Source organism: Taudactylus pleione, unplaced genomic scaffold, assembly GCF_031769625.1.
Source record: "Taudactylus pleione unplaced genomic scaffold, aTauple2 ptg000256l, whole genome shotgun sequence".
In the NCBI taxonomy this organism is placed as follows: domain Eukaryota; kingdom Metazoa; phylum Chordata; class Amphibia; order Anura; family Myobatrachidae; genus Taudactylus; species Taudactylus pleione.
In genome coordinates this window covers 6,686,544-6,706,699 of record NW_028284658.1, presented here as the reverse complement: position 1 = coordinate 6,706,699, position 20,156 = coordinate 6,686,544, and the positions used below count along the sequence as shown (strand labels likewise).

Below are 20,156 nucleotides of genomic sequence, written 5' to 3'. Positions count from 1 at the left end.
ATTTCCACTCCCAGTTTTCAAGCACCTTCCCGTTACCACCCACATATGCCTCCTCTTGTCACTCAAAATAGCAGGCATTCGCTATTTAGCGAACAAACGATTTTTGCGGCCACACTGACTGGTTCGCGCATGCGTATTAAAATCCGTACGCATGCGCAGTTGTGCGAACATCGGTCGGAACGAACGAGCGGCTGCTTACAAGCGGCTCTGAATCAGGCCCATTGTTAGGATTCATTCTCCTAGTATATTAATTCACAAGATACACTCCTAATCAGCTTAAGACACAGTGCTGAGTCCTGCATGCTATATACTGTACTTCTGTTTACTCCACAAGACATAGGGGGAGATGTATCAAACCTTCAAGAGAGATAAAATGGAACCTATCAGCTTCTGTCATTTATAGACTATGCTTTGCATAACTACTTTATCTCTCTCTCTAAGGTTTGATACATCTTCCTCCTATCTTTACTGTACTAATCTCAATTTTATAGGTGTGATGTATAAAACATTCTAAAGAGGACAAGTAGAGAACTTGCCCATATTGAGACCATCCCCCTATTTTTATGTGGAGGCTGTAATCCCACCCGCCCTATTGTTAATCTACAGTAGCTCTGGTGTGCATTAAGTGACATTAATGGGTGCAATTCAAAAATGAGGCAAAGTTTTTTTCCTTGTAATTACTGTATTTTAAAAGAAAAAAAAAGTGACACCTTACAATACTCTGAATTTGGATCTCTCTCACTTGTATATTATGGAAATAAAAATTATAACAACAATGAAATTAACATTGCAGAGCTATACAGCTAAACATGTCACTACTACTAGTAGTTTGTTATATTATATTGCTTTTTTTAAATATTAAAAGATCAGACATATTAAACATAGCTGACCATTTGAACAAGACTTTAACTCACCTAATGAGCTAGTAGTTGAAATCCCTACTGTTTGTGTAATAGACTAGTTCTAGGTATCAAATCACTTCTCTCAGCAATGCCTCAGAGCCAGTGATGTAATGACCTAAATGAACTACATGAACTGATCATTTGAACTATTTTCAGTGAACTAGATCATAATGAATTGATCACCAAAATGAACTATATTTCCCATCACTACTCACACATACCAGTGCTCTCACATCCCTCCCTCCAGGCTTGTTGCTTTCAAGGTACCATAGCGACGGCCCGACCCCACTCTCTGATTGGCCTGGCTAAAACATGTCCCCAAATATCTGACAGTGGTCTGGTGAGGTCTCCATTTTCTTGAAGACCGAAGCTGGTTGATGATAAGGATGTGGGCTCAAGGAAATTGTCTCCTGTACTGGAGACAAGTTCAATTAATAAAAATAAAATAATAATAAGACAAACGTCAGAAATGAGAATTCTGTTTTGCTGCCAGTGAGTGTTTAGCTCTCTGCTGCCGGTAATATGCCTCACAAGCTAACATCTGACTTCCTGTGGAAGCAGCAAAGCAAGTTTGTGTCAGAACCGTGGTGTGTGCCTCAAATGGACGAGTACGTTGTGTTCTGTCCACTTTCTGAGGCAAAAGATATGCTATTTGACATTGTGTTGAGGTCCCCATACATCAGCAATTGATTGCAGCAATCGTGCAATTTGCAATCGATTGTGTATAAAAATCTTTCCCTGTTTCAATCGATTGCAGAATTGCCACAATCGATTGAAAAAGGGAAAGATTTTTATACACAATCGATTGCAAATTGCAGAATTGCTGCAATCAATTGCTTTTGTATGGGGGGATTATACTATATGCTCTCTCTCTCCAAAAACAAAGAATTCTGAGTTTGCATGGAATTATTTTTTTTGTTATTATTGTACTTAAGGGTGTGGGGGTGTGTGTATAAAAAAAAAGTAGGATATAAAGAGATTTTGGGGTGTTTAGAGGGTACTTTAAAAAAAATGATAAAACTTAATTATTTTCCAATTAAAGAAAATACTGTAATTACACTTGGGGTGCCTAAACTAACAAGATGATTTTGGGATAATTTGAGGCTATTTTTTAACCCCCCAAAATGACATGTAATCAGTGGACTAATTAAGCTCATTGGAAACCTCCAATTGCCTAATTAGTCATTAGGGAGGAGGGTGGGAGTGGCCAAGGGGTTCTGCAGATTGTCCCAACATTGTATCCTTAAAATAAAGATTTTCCCTACTGTAGGCGGTATTCAATCAGTTTCACGTCCGCGATAAAGTTTCGCCTGCCCGACTTTCCACCTACATCGCGTGTTTTCTACACGGAAACTTATCGTGCGTGCCCCCGCTATTCGGCCTATTCCATTCCAAACCACGCAAAAACGGCAAGCCGCGAAGTTGAAACAGGCGGAAAGTGCTATCAGAAATGGGAAACTCTACCTGAACCCCCCAATAAGATGCACTGACATTGGGGATCAATGTAGATGTGCCCGAATAGCCCTAATAAAGCTATTTGGGGTACTTAAGTTGTTTCAATAGCTTCTTATTAGCGCCTTTGCACAAGTGGTGAAGAATGGCATTAAGCAGTATTTTTGGGTGAAAATAAGTAGTCCTGGCAAATTTGGGGTACTTGAAAATGGGTGCTAGCATGTTTTATAGTCGCTAAAGTGAAGTTTTGAAAAACGCTCTTGTTGCATGCACCTGCAATCCTAAAAACACCTGACCCATCCTTGCAGACCCCCAAAAAGTCTATTCGCTAGTGTTTATGCTTGTCCGCCCACTTTTTACTTTTTCACCCCCAAAATTAAAGTACATTTTTGGGGTGTTCTTAAGTTTTTTTTTTTTATGCAGTTGTCCTTTGGGGGGCTGTCCCAAGGGTTCTGAGTGGTTTCCCCACCTTTGCACCCCAAAATAAAAATTTTGCACTTCTTTTCTCCTGCTATTCAGAGGCGAATCTTTTTCGCCTATTACACTTCATTGACTTTCCGCGAACACGAAAAGCGGCTGGAATTGAATACGGAGATAAGTTTCCGCCACGCGAAAAGCCGAGATACTTTTCTGCGGATCTCGGCTTTTTGCATCTAATTGAATATGGCCCCTTGTCTCACCCTCAGGGAGGTGCGGATGGAAAACTTTGAGTTTACTCTGATGGGTTCAGTGTGAGTTGCTAATTGGATTGCAACATGAATTTGCTATGTGAATTTGCAGAGAAAACGGCAACTCGCGCCTCACAATTCGCACCTAATTGGATTCATCCATGTCACTAAGCAGTGTGCATTGCAGTGTCTGTGTCAGTAAGCAGTGTGTGGCTGTGTCCGTGTCAGTAAGCAGTGTGTGGCTGTGTCAGTAAGCAGTGACAGCGTCAGTAAGGAGGGACGCAGGAGGGGCGTGGGCATATAATAGGTTAGACAGGAATATATATGAAGTCACTGCTTTTGCTTTAGATAACTTGTTTTGTTTTCTTACATTACAGCCTCCAGCCTCAGAGAGTCCGTCTGGACCACAGCCGTATAGCGGTGAAGTCACACATCAGATGTAGCAGCAGCACCTGCCTGCAGCACCACCTGACATCCAACTTATCTGGACAAGTAAGTCAGAACCAGAGACTGCTCTGGTCACACAGGGGGCATGTGATAGAAATGCTAGTGGGCAGGGGCTGGCATGTGAGAACCTCTGGTTTGCTGTTGGTGACATGTGAAGGCCATGGGTAGGGCATGGGGCTCACTGGAAGGGCCAGGGTTACATTGGAGTGTTGTGTGTAGGGCGCAGGGCATACTGGAAAGCTGTGGATGTGGTGTGGGGCACTCTGTAGGACATGGGGCACACTGGAGTTCTGTTCATGGAGCAGATAGAAACAAACTTCCCATCAGAAGCACATAATTTCCCTTCTAGCCCCAACAGAGCAGCAGCAGCAGCACTGAGGAGAGGTTAGGGGGCGTGGTGTATATGCGGCATAGCTCAACTGCGTCACCTAACTATGGTGCGGATTCTGTACTACTACAGAGCAAACAAACATCTGCTCCAGGCCCAGGGTGCAGCCTTTTAGGGCGCACAAGAGATGCAGCCGCTTCATTGCTGCACCTTGCCAACTTAATAAAAAAAATATTGGACCACTGACCTGGCTCCAGTTTTCCCGTGGGACTCTCCACCCTGCTTAGCCAACCTGTCTGCCACCTCGGAAGTCAGCAAATTTGGTACACAGGCTTATTGCAGAGTATGATGTGAATGTGCATTAATAGAGTACATGGGGCTACACTAAGTGGCAATAACTTCAGGAAGAAAACTTTAAGTTGACGGACTTGCCCTGATTTATCTTTGCTTATTATTACAAGGAGCTCACTATTGCCCCAGAATGACTCTCTTGAGAGAACTAGTGATCCGGGCAGCAGGTACATGTGCACGGAGAAATATGGGGCCCAGTACAGAGGAATTAGGCTGTGTTTCTGGCCACAGCGGGCCCCCGGCAGTCCGGCCTCTGATGGAGCCCCTGCATGTGCATGATGGAGACCCTGTGTCAGATATCTGACCTGCCATGGTTATGCAAATCAGTGATGTCACAGTGGCCAGTGATGTCATAACACAGGACAGCCAGTGAGGCTCACCCTCAGCAGACTTGCATTATAGTTACAGAATCCTAGCAAGTTGCATCGTTTTTATTATAAAGCGCATTTTTCTCTAATTTTACTACTGGAGAAGCATCTGAGAGGCTGTAAGACTAAATGTGAGGCGTCATGGCCTCGTCTAGGTAAGTGACTGTGTTGTGTTTTTAAAAATAGGGATTTCCTTGTTACAAATGTAATATTTATGATCAGATTTACAATTATGTGGAACACCAATTATAGCTAATTTATTTCTCTAAGTACATCAATACTGTGACTAATTACACAAACATTGATAGCATCCAAAATTGATTAACTTATAATTGTGCTTCAAATTCTTTGAAACAGAAGCCGAGATGCTTTAATGTTTCACTGTTTGTTTGTTTTTGTGGGGATTGTTATTATTTTTATGTTTTGTCATTGGTTTTTTTTATTGAAACACCATAGAAAATTACAATTACAATTTTTTTTTATTTTAAATAGAATATCACATCAATCCATTACATAATAGCATATTATAGAATTGTTTTTTTTTTCTTTTCTTTTTCATTTGAAACCACTTGAATTCTTTTAATATTACTAAACAAGAGTTCTCATCCTCTACACCAGGCCTAGACAACCTGTGGCTCCCCAGCTGTTGTGAAACTACAAGTCCCAGCATGCCCTGCCACAGTTTTGCTATTAAGGAATGCTAAAACTGTACCAGGGCATGCTGGGACTTGTAGTTTCACAACAGCTGGAGAGCCACAGGTTGGCTCTACACAAACTTCTTTAATGTAGTTGTCTCTAAGATAAGTCTGGAAACACACCAGCCCTCATCCTCCTCATTATAAACTGTCCAATCCGCTTATAAAGCTAAATTCAAAATGATCCAAGGAAACAATTTGTTCTGTTTTGTGTTTGTCATGTTGGAATATTAGGAACAGTTTTATGCTGTATCAAAATTCTGTTCTCAGGGGCCAATGTAATAGTGTTCATTCTAGCACCCTGCACCTGTCACAACCTGTGCTGTTCCTTTTTTTCTGCCTGGGGTGTCGCTCTCTACTCTGGTGCCTCTAGCACACTCAGCTGATGCAACACACTGCTGATACACAGACCAAAGTGTGCTAGAATTAAGACTAATGTAATCTGAGCTGCAGAAGTATATGCCTTATTACTGCAAACCCATTACCAATATCACTGTAATAATGTAAATAGATAATAACAGTAACATTACTGTATATTGGCATAAACATGCTCAAAACGCATTCAGCCAATTGGACTCTGCTGCTGCCCGTTATGGGGCGTATTTTTAAAGTGAAGGCGCTCATACTGTACTTTGGCCGCCTTACCATAGGGGGTAGTAATCCTAAAATGTGTCTCTGCCGACAAGCCTGTTGATACATAAGATTTGTGGTGTGCATGCACAGCTTACAATAGTACCTGGATTGGGAGGAAAAGGCGAGTCCATCTCTACATGAGCAGACAGCATGGGGTGACGCACTGCAGACGGCATGGGGTGACGCTGTGCACTGACTGCAGACGGCATGGGGTGACGCTGTGCACTGACTGCAGACGGCATGGGGTGACGCTGTGTGCTGACTGCAGGCGGCATGGGGTGACGCTGTGCGCTGACTGCAGGCGGCATGGGGTGACGCTGTGTGCTGACTGCAGGCGGCATGGGGTGACGCTGTGCGCTGACTGCAGGCGGCATGGGGTGACGCTGTGCACTGATTGCAGATGGCATGGGGTGACGCTGTGCACTGACTGCAAACGGCATGGGGTGACGCTGTGCACTGATTGCAGATGGCATGGGGTGACGCTGTGCACTGACTGCAGGCGGCATGGGGTGACGCTGTGCACTGATTGCAGACGGCATGGGGTGACGCTGTGTGCTGACTGCAGACGGCATGGGGTGACGCTGTGCACTGACTGCAGGCGGCATGGGGTGACGTGTGCACTGACTGCAGATGGCATGGGGTGACGCTGTGCACTAACTGCAGACAGCATGGGATGACGCTTGGCACTTAGTAACTCCTCTCAGAGGCAGAGTCACTCAGTTGGCATTGGGCGCAGCTGCAGGGCCGCAGGCAGGGGAAGGACTTGTTTTCCCTTCAAATATAACTGACTGAACTCAGTACCGCCATGTTCCAGCTCACTTTAACCCCTGCTTATCTGGTCCCATAAAAATAGCTACACTGTCCACAAAGGTAATTTTATACAGCAGCAGCACCTTGAGATCCACTTCTACTAAAGCACCAGCTCACAGAATAGATTACATATGACATATACATAAAGGAGGATTATTATTTGCACTTATAATTTACAATTTTGTTTTTGCATCTCTATCTTTAGTAAGAGAAAGAGGAAGACTAATAGAGATTCGGCATCAAGCTCATCGCTAGAAGCCGATCCAGGTAAGACAGGAGCCAGAAGTCTTTATAAACCTTCAGTAATATATCTGTAAATTTGACATAGAGTAAAGCTGAGTACACACCTGGTCGAGCATCGCTCTCTCAACCCTCTGTCTCACAACTACATTCCCTCACCTATATTGCATGTACTTGTTCTGGTTTAATGTGTTATTTGTGTTTTGTATGAAGAACACACCATACATAAAGTCTTGCCTTGCTTCCACAGCATGCATTTTCTGTGGTCGTGCAGAGAATGACGTGCCCAAGTATGGAGAGCTGCTGAGTACCGCCAAGGAGAAGCTGACCGTCCATCACTACTGCCTGGTAAGTATGGAAAGTAATGATGGATGAGTTATAGCAGCTGAAATCAGCCTGTTACAGAGTAAGGTGCAGATTTATCACACTCTGCAATATTTATGTGATAATCATTTTGTCCTATGGGCCTGATACATCTTGGAACGCAAGTCTGCGGATGCACACGCACCCTGCCGATGTTTGCGTTCTGCGCATGTCTAGGCATCACAGTGTACGAACCGGCCGCTACGATCGGGAAGCGATCGCAGTGAGCACGCAGTCCCATCGGTCAGTGATTAACAGGAAGTTACATTTTTGGTGGGGGCGGAGAGAGGGGGGTGGTTGAAGGAACGCAGGTGTGCCAGTGCATTTGAACGCCATTACAGGGGCGTGCATAATTAAGCCCCTGCGACGTCATGCGCAGCCTGAGCTCTAGATACTGACAGGAAGTTTAGCAATTTCTGAGTCAGGTCAGCTCTACCACAACTGTGCGTATGGGTCCGATGTTACTCTATGTTACCGATGTTTTCACAGACTACCATAGGTATTGCAGATGTAAGTATTGGGAAGTGGGCGGCTTACTGAAGTGGTGGGCGTCTGAGTATAGTGCTGCGATCGCATTGCGAAAGCATTCATTAGCATATTTTCACAGCGGCTCGGTGCGTGCGGTTGCAGATTTACGATCCATGTTGAATCAGGCCCTATATTCGCAAGGTGATAATGTATATGTTTGCTCAAATTTATCAATCTCCTCTTCCCAGGAGGCCAGTGCCGATAAGAGCCCAGTCACTGTGAGTCTTTGAAGCAGAGAGATAGCTTGTGGGTGTTTTGGGCAGGGATGTAGAGAACCGCGCCCAGGGGAAAGGGTGTGGCCTAATTGTGGTAGGCGTGGCCATGCCCCCCTAGTTTAGAAAAAAAAACTTTTTTTGTGGCGCTGGGGAGGGTGGCGCTGTAAGCCCCTCAGCCTAGCGCAAAGCCATGGGGGGGGCGTGGCCATGCCCCCCTAGTTTAATAAAAAAAAACCTTTTTTGCGGCGCTGGGGAGGGTGGCGCTGTAAGCCCCTCAGCCTAGCGCAAAGCCATGGGAGGGGGGGCGCAATCAGTGTGATTGCTCCCCCCCACATAAAAGCAGCAAATTGTTCTACCAAATTAAACCATATATTTTCTGTTAATTAAAATGGTGGAAAAATTGAAAAAAACATATTTTGTTTTAATTTTTAACTTTAGGCATTAAATATTATTGGAGCCCTCCCCTAAGGATATGTAGTGATCTGTGTAGTTTCATTAACATGCTAAGTGCATAAAACATTATAAACCTGCATTAGAGCATATGTTAGAGATACAAGGGTTCCGAATTGTTAGAGATAATGCAGCAGTGGTGACAGCCATAAGTACATCTCCCCTCTCTCCTATCCAGTTACTATCCAGCGGTGTGCTGCAGAGGGGCAGTGACAGGCAAGGCTTCTATGGCTTCCTGTACCCAGACGTGCGGCAGGCAGCCAGCCGTGCGGCAGAGCAGGTGAGGAGCTGATCGTGCCGATACTTTCTCATGTTATGTGACCAGCGCTAAGGAAGTCACCGGAGAACTTAATGACATTGGGCCTAATTGGGAGTTTATTCTATTCCCTGATAATCCACAGAGAATAAAATAAACAGCTTTGTGACACCACAGTGAGAACGGCTCCGCCTGGAACCGCGGTGCAGAATGACTGTGGAACTGCAGTGACCAGGAAGGTCAAAAGCCACTCAGCCAATCAGAAGTGTTTTCCCAAGGTGGCCAACAGATTCTGGGGAGTCTTATTTATATAAAATGTTTGGGTCTATGGACCTAATTCAGAGGTGAATACATTGCAGGTGTTGGCGCAGTTGGCCATTGTGTTTTTTTTACTTTGCATGTGTCCTGATGGTTTACCGACTGTGGTCGTAGTGGGTATTTGGATGCAGAGCAGACAGTGGGTGCTTGTGGAAAGAAACGGGGGAGGAGGTGGGGGTTGTAGCTAGTCTAACGCAATTCCCCAATAAGTCTTTGGGGGCAGATGAGTGATGCCGCCTGTCAGCGGTAATGCAGTTCTTTTTTGCTTCCTCGAGCCAGTGTGCTGCTAACTGCACATGTGTGATCCAGCTTGCCGGCTCCTGCATGCACAGAGGACTGGAAGCTCAGACATGCACTTGCACTTCACTAAAATAAAAAAAATAAAAATAAAGAAAAAGGATTAATGTGCCATAGGTCTCTCTGTAGGACAGCCGATCGGCCGCAGCAGCTATGATTGGAAACCTTAGAGGAGCTATTTGCTATCTCTTCCACTAAGGTGGTTTGCAGAGGACCTGGCTATACTTGAGTGTTATATACAGTGACTGTTCCATTATTAGGAAGTAAAGGAGTCTAGAACAAAGGTTTTTTTATAGTGGGGAACCTATTTACATTCATTGTTCGTGTTTTGCTCAGTATTGTAATTAGTTAATCACGTTTTGCAGCCCTGCACAGTGTGCAAGAGGACGGGCGCCTCCATACGCTGCAGCAGGAAGGGCTGCGCTGAGACCGTGCACTTCCCCTGTGGCCAGGAAAAGGAATTTATATTCCAGTACTTCAAGGAGTTTCCGTGAGTAATCCATTTGCTTCTAGGTATATAGGGCTCGGTTCAGACACGTTTGCTAGATGCGTTCGCACGCAGCTGGAGTATGCAAATCCGGCAAGGCAGGCGATTGCACGGCAAGGCATTATCACGCCCACTATGTCTTGGCGTGCGATCACGCTGTGTATGCAGACGCCCACAGCCTGTCTTAAGACGCCCACTTATGCACGTCATCTCCAGGATGTGTATGCAACCATCGGTAACATGGATTACCATCGGAAGCAAACACAGCACTTGTGGCGGACCATACCCTACCGTAAGCACTGCGAGCACTTTAGTGTAAAATTCAGATGCTGCCTCTTAATTATGCACGCCTCTGAAACGGCGTTAAGACGCTCGGGCATGCTTGCGTCCGCACCACCACTCCTCCGTTTTCTTTGACCATCCCCTGTCACCACCCACAAATGGCTTCTCCTGTCATTCAGCCGGGCTGTCTATGCGCAGCGAGCGGCGCTTCCTGATCGCACGGACTGGTTCGCGCACTGCAATGCATACGCATGCACACAATGCAAACATCGGCAATCTGCGTGCGAATGCTTCCTAGCAAACGGGTCTGAATCGGGCCCATAGTTATAATGCCCTATAAGTCCCAGAAAGCCATGTGACATGTCAGTGATAGCATACTGTGCTACTATATTATTGGGAGGAAATGGCTTTGGTGTAATTATGAGCTGAAGTCGGTGCACTGTTAGTGGGGGAACTGTTTCTCCAGCAGGGCTTCTGGCTGAATCCCTGCACAACTAGGGGAACAGGAACATGGGTTATATTGGTTGGAAATGGGGATAAAACAAAATCTATTTGTTCTATTTATATTTCCTGGTCCTTTAAGTAGCATTGACTGCATCTCTTACAATATTACCTAATACTGGGATATGTCTAATAAACATATTATCTACTATACAATGCCCTAGGCTGTCCTGTCTGTGTTATGCACAGTGGGAGACAATGCTTTTATATTTCTTCTCTCTAAGTGGACAGTCAGAAGGAGAGGTCCAACCAGAGCTGTGCCAGTTACTAACACTGACGCTGACCCACTTCTTGGCAATCAGCGCTGGTATTACAGGCTCACACAGCTCTGGTATTACAGGCTCTCACAGCGCTGGTATTACAGGCTCACACAGCGCTGGTATTACAGGCTCACACGGCGCTGGTATTACAGGCTCACACGGCGCTGGTATGACAGGCTCACACGGCGCTGGTATTACAGGCTCACACGGCGCTGGTATTACAGTATCACACGGCGCTGGTATGACAGGTTCACACGGCGCTGGTATGACAGGCTCACACGGCGCTGGTATTACAGGCTCACACGGCGCTGGTATTACAGGCTCACACGACGCTGGTATTACAGTATCACACGGCACTGGTATTACAGTATCACACAGCTCTGGTATTACAGGCTCACACAGCGCTGGTATTACAGTATCACACAGCTCTGGTATTACAGGCTCACACAGCTCTGGTATTACAGGCTCACACAGCGCTGGTATTACAAACATTCCGTTACAGTGGGGTTTATTGTTTGTACTTCTCACAATTTATTCTGTAATATTTGTTTCCCTGCAGATCATTTTGCCCAAGGCATCGGCCAGTTCAGAAGGCTGCGGTACAGGACGGAGTAAGTTTATGTACCATCTGCCTGGAGGAGCTGACCCCCGCGCCTGCATATGATGTGATTAAGAGCCCCTGCTGCAAAAACACCTGGTTCCACAGGACTTGCCTGCAGGTGAGCTATGGCTTTACTATTTACTCCTCACTATCGGAGTCACCGGGAAGATGCTAACCAGGAGAGATCCGAGGCATGACGGCCAATGGAGTGGAGGGTTTGAAGCTGATTGCGGTGTCCGCTCTGTGTATATGAAGGATTATGGCGAATGCGGCCTGACGTTAGGCTGGTCGGCTTGTCCTTGCTCGTCAGCTCTTGTGCAGGACGATTGCTTTATGACTGTAGATATATATTTGGTATTTCATCTGAACTTCTTACATTACAGATGCAGGCATTAAACGCAGGGAAGTATTTCCTGAAGTGCCCCATATGCCAGAACATGGCGAGTTTCCAGCAGGAGATGCTGCGAATGGGAATTTACATTCCCCACAGGTATATGTAACAATTGTCTTTATCTAGAACATAGAATCCAGCTCCATCACAGAGGCTTTGCCGGATCTCTCGCTCGGTCACATAGCTATATGCATGTGCCACCCGGGGGGCATTTTAAGACTGGATGGGGCCCATGTGAGGATTTCTGTGAGCCCCCTCCCCCTGAAAAAAAAATGTCACTGGCGCATGCGCAGAACATCACCAACAATCTGGAATTTACCCAGAATCCCCTGTGCATGCGCAGTAATCTGGCGTTATATCCGTACATATGGTGCAGATGCTATGTTTCTGGGGATCGCTTCTGGAACACGGTGCTAGCTGCATTTTTTGAAAGCTATCAACGGAATAATGGCGCGAACGGCATCAGTATGGCTCTGAGACAAGTCTATTGCATCCGTCATTGTAACTACCAATGTGCCTTCTCTTTGGAAGCTTACACACCATGCTCCAGCTTGCACACTTCTAACATAGCTGAAAGTCTTCTGGCTTCTTTCCTACAGCCATAATTGATAGCCAGACAGGTGCGCAATGGCCGTGAGGTTTTTATATAGTCACAGTGCTGGACACTCAGTGCCAGGCCCAGTTTCCTTGGCCAGGTCTGTAGATTTGGACACATTGAGACAAATTTATGTGTGGAGTATACCAAGGACCTGGCACAGTGTCCAGATATAATGTATTATTTCTGCCATCTGTATTAGTCGTGGGAGGCCCATGCAGATGCCAGTTTCTGATAATATTGCTGTGTGCCTGGCAAGCAGGGGCTGGCTGGCAACTTTTGGCCTGGGGGGCAGACACAAGTAAGTGGCCCGATTTCTCCACCAGCGCATTGCAATGGAGAAAAGACACATGATAATAGCCTCTGTAAGTAAGGTGTGCCTAATGTGGGTGTGCTTTAAATAATGTAGAGAGGTTTGCAGTGACAGCCAGATTAGGGAGCATCGCAGTGACTGCCATATAATACAGAGAGGTTCGCAGGGACCATCAGATCAGAGAGTGTCGCAGTGACTGCCATATAATACAGAGAGGTTCGCAGGGACCATCAGATCAGGGAGTGTCGCAGTGACTGCCATATAATGCAGAGAGGTTCGCAGGGACCATCAGATCAGGGAATATCGCAGTGACTGCCATATAATGCAGAGAGGTTCGTAGGGACCATCAGATCAGGGAGTGTCGCAGTGACTGCCATATAATGCAGAGAGGTTCGCAGGGACCCTCAGATCAGGGAATATCGCAGTGACTGCCATATAATGCAGAGAGGTTCGCAGGGACCATCAGATCAGGGAATATCGCAGTGACTGCCATATAATGCAGAGAGGTTCGTAGGGACCATCAGATCAGGGAGTGTCGCAGTGACTGCCATATAATGCAGAGAGGTTCGCAGGGACCATCAGTTCAGGGAATATCGCAGTGACTGCCATATAATGCAGAGAGGTTCGCAGGGACCATCAGATCAGGGAGTGTCGCAGTGACTGCCATATAATGCAGAGAGGTTCTCAGTGACCACCTGATCAGGGAGCGTTGTAATGGCTGCCAGATAATGCAGTAATAACCAGATTATGCAGAAATCATCAGTGACCCACATATAACACAGGTATTATGAATATACAGTAGCCCTCACACACAATAATAATACCCCCCCCACATTCACACACATTATTACATCACCCCCAGCACCGACAGTATTAAAACACCCCATCCCCCAAAGATAAAAATAACTACAGCCCCCATTGCATAAGTATTCCAACACCCCCTTCCCTCTCAAATGTCATTTAAACATGTACACCTCCACTGGCACTTACCTGCCTGGAAGGCTGCTCTGTCTCTGGTCCCTGCGGAGCTCCAGGGTACAGGAAGAGATCACACAGACAGGATAGACCAGTGAAGGGGCGGAGACTCGTGGTGAGGGGGCGGGGTCTTCAGCAGGGACAGGAGGTGATGGATTAATATAGTCAATCAGGGTAGGAGAGGGGACGGGACCTTCCGATGAGGGGGCGGGGAGAGGAAGGAGCCCGGGGAAGGGACAGAGGACACAGAGAGGTAGGTGCACAGCCCCTGCAGCGGAGCGGCCTCGGAAGGAGTGCTGCTCAGTGTGCAGCCACAAGCTACATAGGGTGACAGACAGCCCGGTAACAGGCAGAGAATGCTGCCCAGCCGCGCTGATGCTGCTATAGTCGGAGCGACTGAGAGCACTTTCTGCCTGTCACCCGGCCGTCAGTCATATGATACCGGCCCTCACTGAGGCAAAAGTCTACCGGCCCAGGGGGCATATGGCACCCTGCCCCCCGGCCCAGCCCGCCACTGCTGGCAAGGACTACATCAGTGGTTCCCAAACTTAACTTTCTTGGATCATGGCACCCTTACTGTCTCAGTATTGTTTTTCTACACCCCTAGGCCAAGGAATAGATTCAATTAGTTTTGAGGTTCTGTTGGAAATTCTAATGCTAATGTGATACTAGCAAGTGAGGTTATATAACAATAATAACATCTTATGTGTGCATAAGACATACAGACATACATTCTGTACATACATACAGGTAGGGTCACATATAGACACATACATTACATAAAGGCAGGGAGGGTCACATATAGAGACATGCATTACATGCAGACAGACAGGGTCACGCATAGACACATACTTTACATACATACATACCTGCAGGGTCACATATAGACACATACATTACATGCAGACAGGGAGGGTCAAACTGCGGTACCTCTCAGCTTGATGTGGAGCCATTAGCTCCTTCCTCCATGCTGCCAGGACATGCCGCTGTAGTTGCTGGGGTCAGAGAAGCATGTGCTGGGCTCCACCAATCACGGCTCAGGACAGGCTTCTCTGACCCTGGATCCTCACCATAGAGCAGCAGGAAGGAATGACCAGAGCTGCTGCTTTGTATCTCCCACCACCATGTGGCGCTTCCCTAATGCGGTTCTCCCAAAATCAGGAGAACCGCATGGTCCCAGAGACTAGCTGGGGAGAAGTCACTGTTTTCCCTACAGCCTGATAAAAAAAATAGCTTATAAAAAAAAAAACACCCCGCGGTAGGCAGGCCCGTGCCTGCGCAGCACTCCTATAGAGTGCACTGCGGCTCGTCAGGGCACCATGGTACACTTTTTGGGAAATGCTGGACTAGATAAAACAGACAGAATAAAGCATTGTAATGTCACATTGATTAATTACATCAGCGATATTAACTCACATTAACCTTTCAGAGATGCATCCTGGGAACTGGAGAACAATGCCTTCGGAGAACTGCTGCAGGTCCACCAACAGTGTGACGTAGATCCCTGCCGCTGCGACCGTGGGAGAACTCACAGCGAGAGCGGCAGGTAAAACTTTTTGCATTTTATTTATTAAAGGTTGCCAGTGTGCTATGGCCCAGCAGCAGCCCCTGGGAAGGTTCCACTGCTCATTCCGCATGATTAATGCGGCCGAGACTCTTGATAAATAGGCCCCTACGTTTATTAGCTAAGGATCTACTGGGTGTTTGAGTAATATATGTGACGGTGTATTTACTAAGAGGCTGATATCTTTCACATTTACTGTGTGCTTACTAAGAGGCTGACACCAAGAACCTCGCTACTATAATTGTTTTCTGTTATCATATATGTTATGGGATGGGTACAGGATGCGCCGGGATACTGAACGTATCCCATATTTTATATGTTTTGTGAATCTATTGTGTATTCAATAAATTGTATTATTGGACTCTTTATCAGAGAGTTCCCAGTACCTTAAGTTTTCTTGACAGCGCTGCCCACTTTGTTATTGGTTTCACCCCACACTTACCTGCTCCTCCGCCTCTATCTTCTTCCTCTGCCCTATAATTCAGTTCTTCTCTTTATCGTGCTTTACTGTTCTGGTTGGGCGGCTCGGAGGTTTCTCTTCCCGGCTGCTCTTCTATTCGGCACCAGAGACACATTATGATATCCAATGCCCACAATATAAAAGAATGAGGGGAACCGGGCAGTGTTTCATCCATTGTGCTGGGTGGCGTACCAGCCGTTACAGTGTCGCAAGCCCTGGCACTGTAACATAGCATTTCGCATGCGGATAAACCCGCAGTCGCACACAGAATATAGGCATGCCACATCAGAGGCTCCTTGTGCGTCCTACTCGCATCACTGTGCGACTTGAGATGAATTTGAAGGTACAAAAACGCTCAGCACTACAGAGTCACGCCATAGCATGGCGGGCGACTAGAGGGGCACGCAAGGAGGTATTTGGACACAAAACATTTAGTATCTTCGGGGCTATTTCTTCCTGTAGCGAAATGCTCCATCGCTGAGATTTATAGCTCCAGCTGTAGGGAAGAGATTTATCCTCTGTGTCTCCTCTTTCAGTGAATGGTATATAATTCGATGTCACTGCTGTGGGTCAGCGGGAACCCACCTCGCCTGCTCAGCCCTGAGATCTGCTGAGAGCACATGGACCTGTGCAGAGTGTGCCTCTATTCTGGAGAAGCCGGAGGATGTTGATGGTAAGTACTTCCCCTGTCATTTGTCACGTATTACTAGGTAGTACAGTATCTAACATCATAACTTATTTTTCACTTATGTGGTAGAATGAAACATTAGTGAAAACAATCATTAAGTTACCAATCTTGAGTTATTGCCGCTGTAGTGTAATTGATGTGTGGCTCTTTTCATGTTATAGTAGCCTTAGCCAACCTGCAACTTGTAGGACACAGAGTACGTCCATCCACATAAACATATCGCTAACAATGTTGGATCTCTTTCTGATTGCAGAGTCATTGGCAGAGGCATCTGTGGTAATACCATCAACGAGCAGAGCAAATCCTCTGCCTGCAGTAACACCAGGAGAGAGCTGCGCCCGGACGAGGGGGCGTCCTTCAGTAACACCAGAAGAGACCTGCGCCCGGGTGAGGGGGCATCTTTCAGTAACGCCAAGAGAGACTTGCGCCCGGGTGAGGGGTTACAAAATGATAACATCCAGGAGGACCAGAAAATCACCATTGTAGGGTGCTAAACCAAGAACCTGGGGGCCCAGGTGGAGACAAAATGCCTCATGATCCGCTCCCTACCTGTCGTACACATCCTGCAGGAACCGAGAACTGTGTGGATCTGTGCAGTCTCTCACTCTCGTCCCCATATACACATCAGTGGAATTAGAGCAATTAAATAACTTTTGCTTTCCAAACCAAGTAAAGAGAAAATTCTTCTTTTATATAATATTTTAGCAGGGGATTACAAATCAGCAATATTGATATTAGGCATGCCTAAGGCTTCAATCCAAAGGCTCTCATTCATATAGGTTCAGGGCATGATGGTGGGTTTCGTTCTCATGGAAGTGAATGCTTACAACATACTGTAAGCAATTGAGTACAAATTAACACACTGTATTTACAAGCAACAAACATACAATTAACATACAAAGTATACAGTATACTTTATGTGTTCAGATGACACCGGTGATTCATTATCTTCAACATAAGATGTAGTTCATGTTAATCTGGGGAGCCCTCGTTTCACAATGCCCAGGTCTTTCAATTTACATTGCAGACACTCTAATGCAGTCTCAGGTCCATGTACGAACCGAAGAGCCTTTGTCTAGTTCTTGATTTATATACCATTGTATGGGTATTGATTTTCCGGATATTAAGCCCATATTTGTTACATACTGGGTATCAAGCACTGATTGGTACAACATAGCATGGACCATTCTTATCTCTTGCACATGCTCAGTAAGCACTAAGATATACTCAGGACAAAGAAATACAGTTATGACGTGTCCAAGAATGTCTGGAGTTACACTATCTCAAAGCCTCTCTTTGTCTAAAGAATTTGGACATCGCTGTCAGTAACCCATAATGCTTAGCATCTCTACACATCTTACAATGGTTATTCTATTGGAATGTCTACAACTAACACCATATAAGGTCTTAAGGGCTCATTATACATTTCTGCTAATGACAGGTACAAGTAGGCCCCCCAATATATGCCTTGTCTGACCCCAAAGGTGAATCTGACCAGTCTATGCATAGACTAGAACTACATGAATACAATCTATTTTCAAACCTCAATGGGGCCTAGCACAGGTTGTGTATTACAACTTATTTACCTATGTAGAAATGAATTATTTAACCCACTGGTTACACTTCAGTCCTGCTATTTATCCTGTACTTGTGCCTATCAATTAGATATTCAAATGAGTTTTAATTAAAGACTGTTGCTTTTAATCAGACATTATAAATATAAGTGGTTGGCACATTTCCTCGCATCCTCCCATCAGTTATGGATTGGTTGATGGATCCCTGCAGTGTTCTGGAAATCAATTCATCAGTGAACGTTATCAAAGGGGATTGTGTTAATCTGTGCTGCTGCCACCTTTATGTGGACTTTCTCCAAGTTATCTGAGACCGCAATCACTGGTGACAGATGGACCTTAATATCTCTAGCCTGCGATATTCATATAGCAAGGTGAACAGTATCTTTTAGCATTATCATTCATGATCCACCATCTCAGGAAGCATCTGTGAGCCTGTAGATTACAATCGGCATGAAATAAGAAATAACATGTTATATAACGTGACCTCTTGGCATTCTGACATCTTCGTTAAGTTAAACACATATATATTCCTTTAATCGTGCATTTTCTATATGCAGAGGGTTATAACAGCGCAGTGCCGCTGCCATAATGCTCCTGTGCCATCTATACTCAGCATCTACTTCGCCTACCACTTGCAAATGAGAGGTGAGCTGCTATTTTCATTGGAGTATGACAGGAAGAGGTGAGGCAGCAACAAGGTCAGCCTCCCCTCTGAGTATCAGAAGCTGCCTGGAGCACAGGGCAGGCCATGCCACAGGCCAAAAAACTGCACTGAAAAAGATGAGTGGCAGCTCAGTTTTGCAGTAAACCGATGGTGAGTCAACAGAATTTCTAGAATCAAATGGAGACAGAACAAGCGCCTGATAGTGTAGCGGAAAAGCTAATTTCACATCAGAATGGGCATAACTGCAAATGATATTGTATTGGCAATAATATGTATTTTTTCCTCTTGTACAGTTGTATGTAACAATCCTTTGTATAGCATTATTCTAGAGTCTGTGTACTCTAATCAGCATGAGGTCTGGTGTGTGGAAAGGTGACAAAACCCCTCTTGACTTATCCCCTTTGAAGCTGAGCAAGCGAGGATGTAAGAAGGTCTGTCTTCCTAAAACAGTCATTAAGAACCCTGTGTTCTGTTTGAGGACAGTGATCAAAAGAATGGATGGACCAGGGTGACACTCGGCCTCCGTAGGTGTAAAATTCCTCACCTAGTCACTGGGCATGTTTATTGACCAAGGCCTGTTCTCCAAACTTCAAATACAGCTGAGTGTGTAATTAAAGAACCCCTGCTCAGGTGGCCAGGAAACCATGAGCTTCAGCCAGCTGAACAGTCCACTCTGAGCTAAAACGGGTAACATCATCCCCAGGGAGTGGGTGAGGGGAGTGCCTAGAAAAAGCACACATAAATAGGTGAGTCAACCCTGACCCATTGGTTCATCCTGCACGAGGCTATCGAAGGATAGAGATGATCCAGAGTTTCTGGAAAGTGTGAGTAACTGTGTGATGTTTTTTTTTAACATTATTATATTCTTTGGAAACTTTTGTACATAAGCTTTGAAGACATTCTTCAATTAAACATTAATTCTAATTCTGGATCTGTGTTTTTATGACCCAAGGCCTCATATGGCTCATGTTACCTATTTTTCCAAGTATTGATAAATGTGTATGCAGTTAAGAGCAGACGTTCACCTTATGCTTTAGCATTATATTTTTCTGCTGGTGGCAGTTACCAGGTTTAGTTAACCATACGTGCTGGGGTAACCTGTTAAAAAGTAATGGGTGGTGGTTCTCAGATTGGCGTATCTGGAGGGTCGGCCCGCAGTGTAATATTATGGTTGAAAATCCTTTGATAATATGCGTACCAAATGTACGCTTGTTCAAAAGAGTAACTGCAGGAGTTTAACTTTTCAGGTTTGGTACTCCTCCCAGAAGAGAATACTTCACTTGTCGAAGCCGGATGATTGGCTGAGACAGAGGGCCTAATTCAGACCCGCTCGCGAGCGCTGAGGGCTCGCAAGCAGGTTGATGTTGGCCCAGTGCGCATGCGCACGACGGACCCGGCTCCGTCGTGCGCATGCGTGAGACCCGGGTAGTGATGGGCAAGCCGTCGCTATGTGTCTCGCTACAAAGGGGGCGTGCTGTCG

General features: G+C 45.7%; 1 protein-coding gene across 1 annotated transcript; it reads left to right on the top strand.

Moving 5' to 3' along the window:
* The first annotated feature begins 1,424 nt into the window (after positions 1-1,424).
* LOC148514910 (E3 ubiquitin-protein ligase PHF7-like) lies at positions 1,425-16,924 on the top strand. The gene is made up of 14 exons (XM_088480770.1): positions 1,425-1,510; positions 3,041-3,085; positions 3,400-3,514; positions 5,482-5,489; positions 6,860-6,921; positions 7,145-7,242; positions 8,629-8,730; positions 9,687-9,811; positions 11,411-11,570; positions 11,836-11,942; positions 15,156-15,272; positions 16,287-16,423; positions 16,692-16,769; positions 16,857-16,924. The coding sequence occupies exons 1-14, from the start codon at positions 1,425-1,427 to the stop codon at positions 16,922-16,924; spliced, it is 1,308 nt and encodes a 435-aa protein (XP_088336896.1).
* Positions 16,925-20,156: the final 3,232 nt, after the last annotated feature.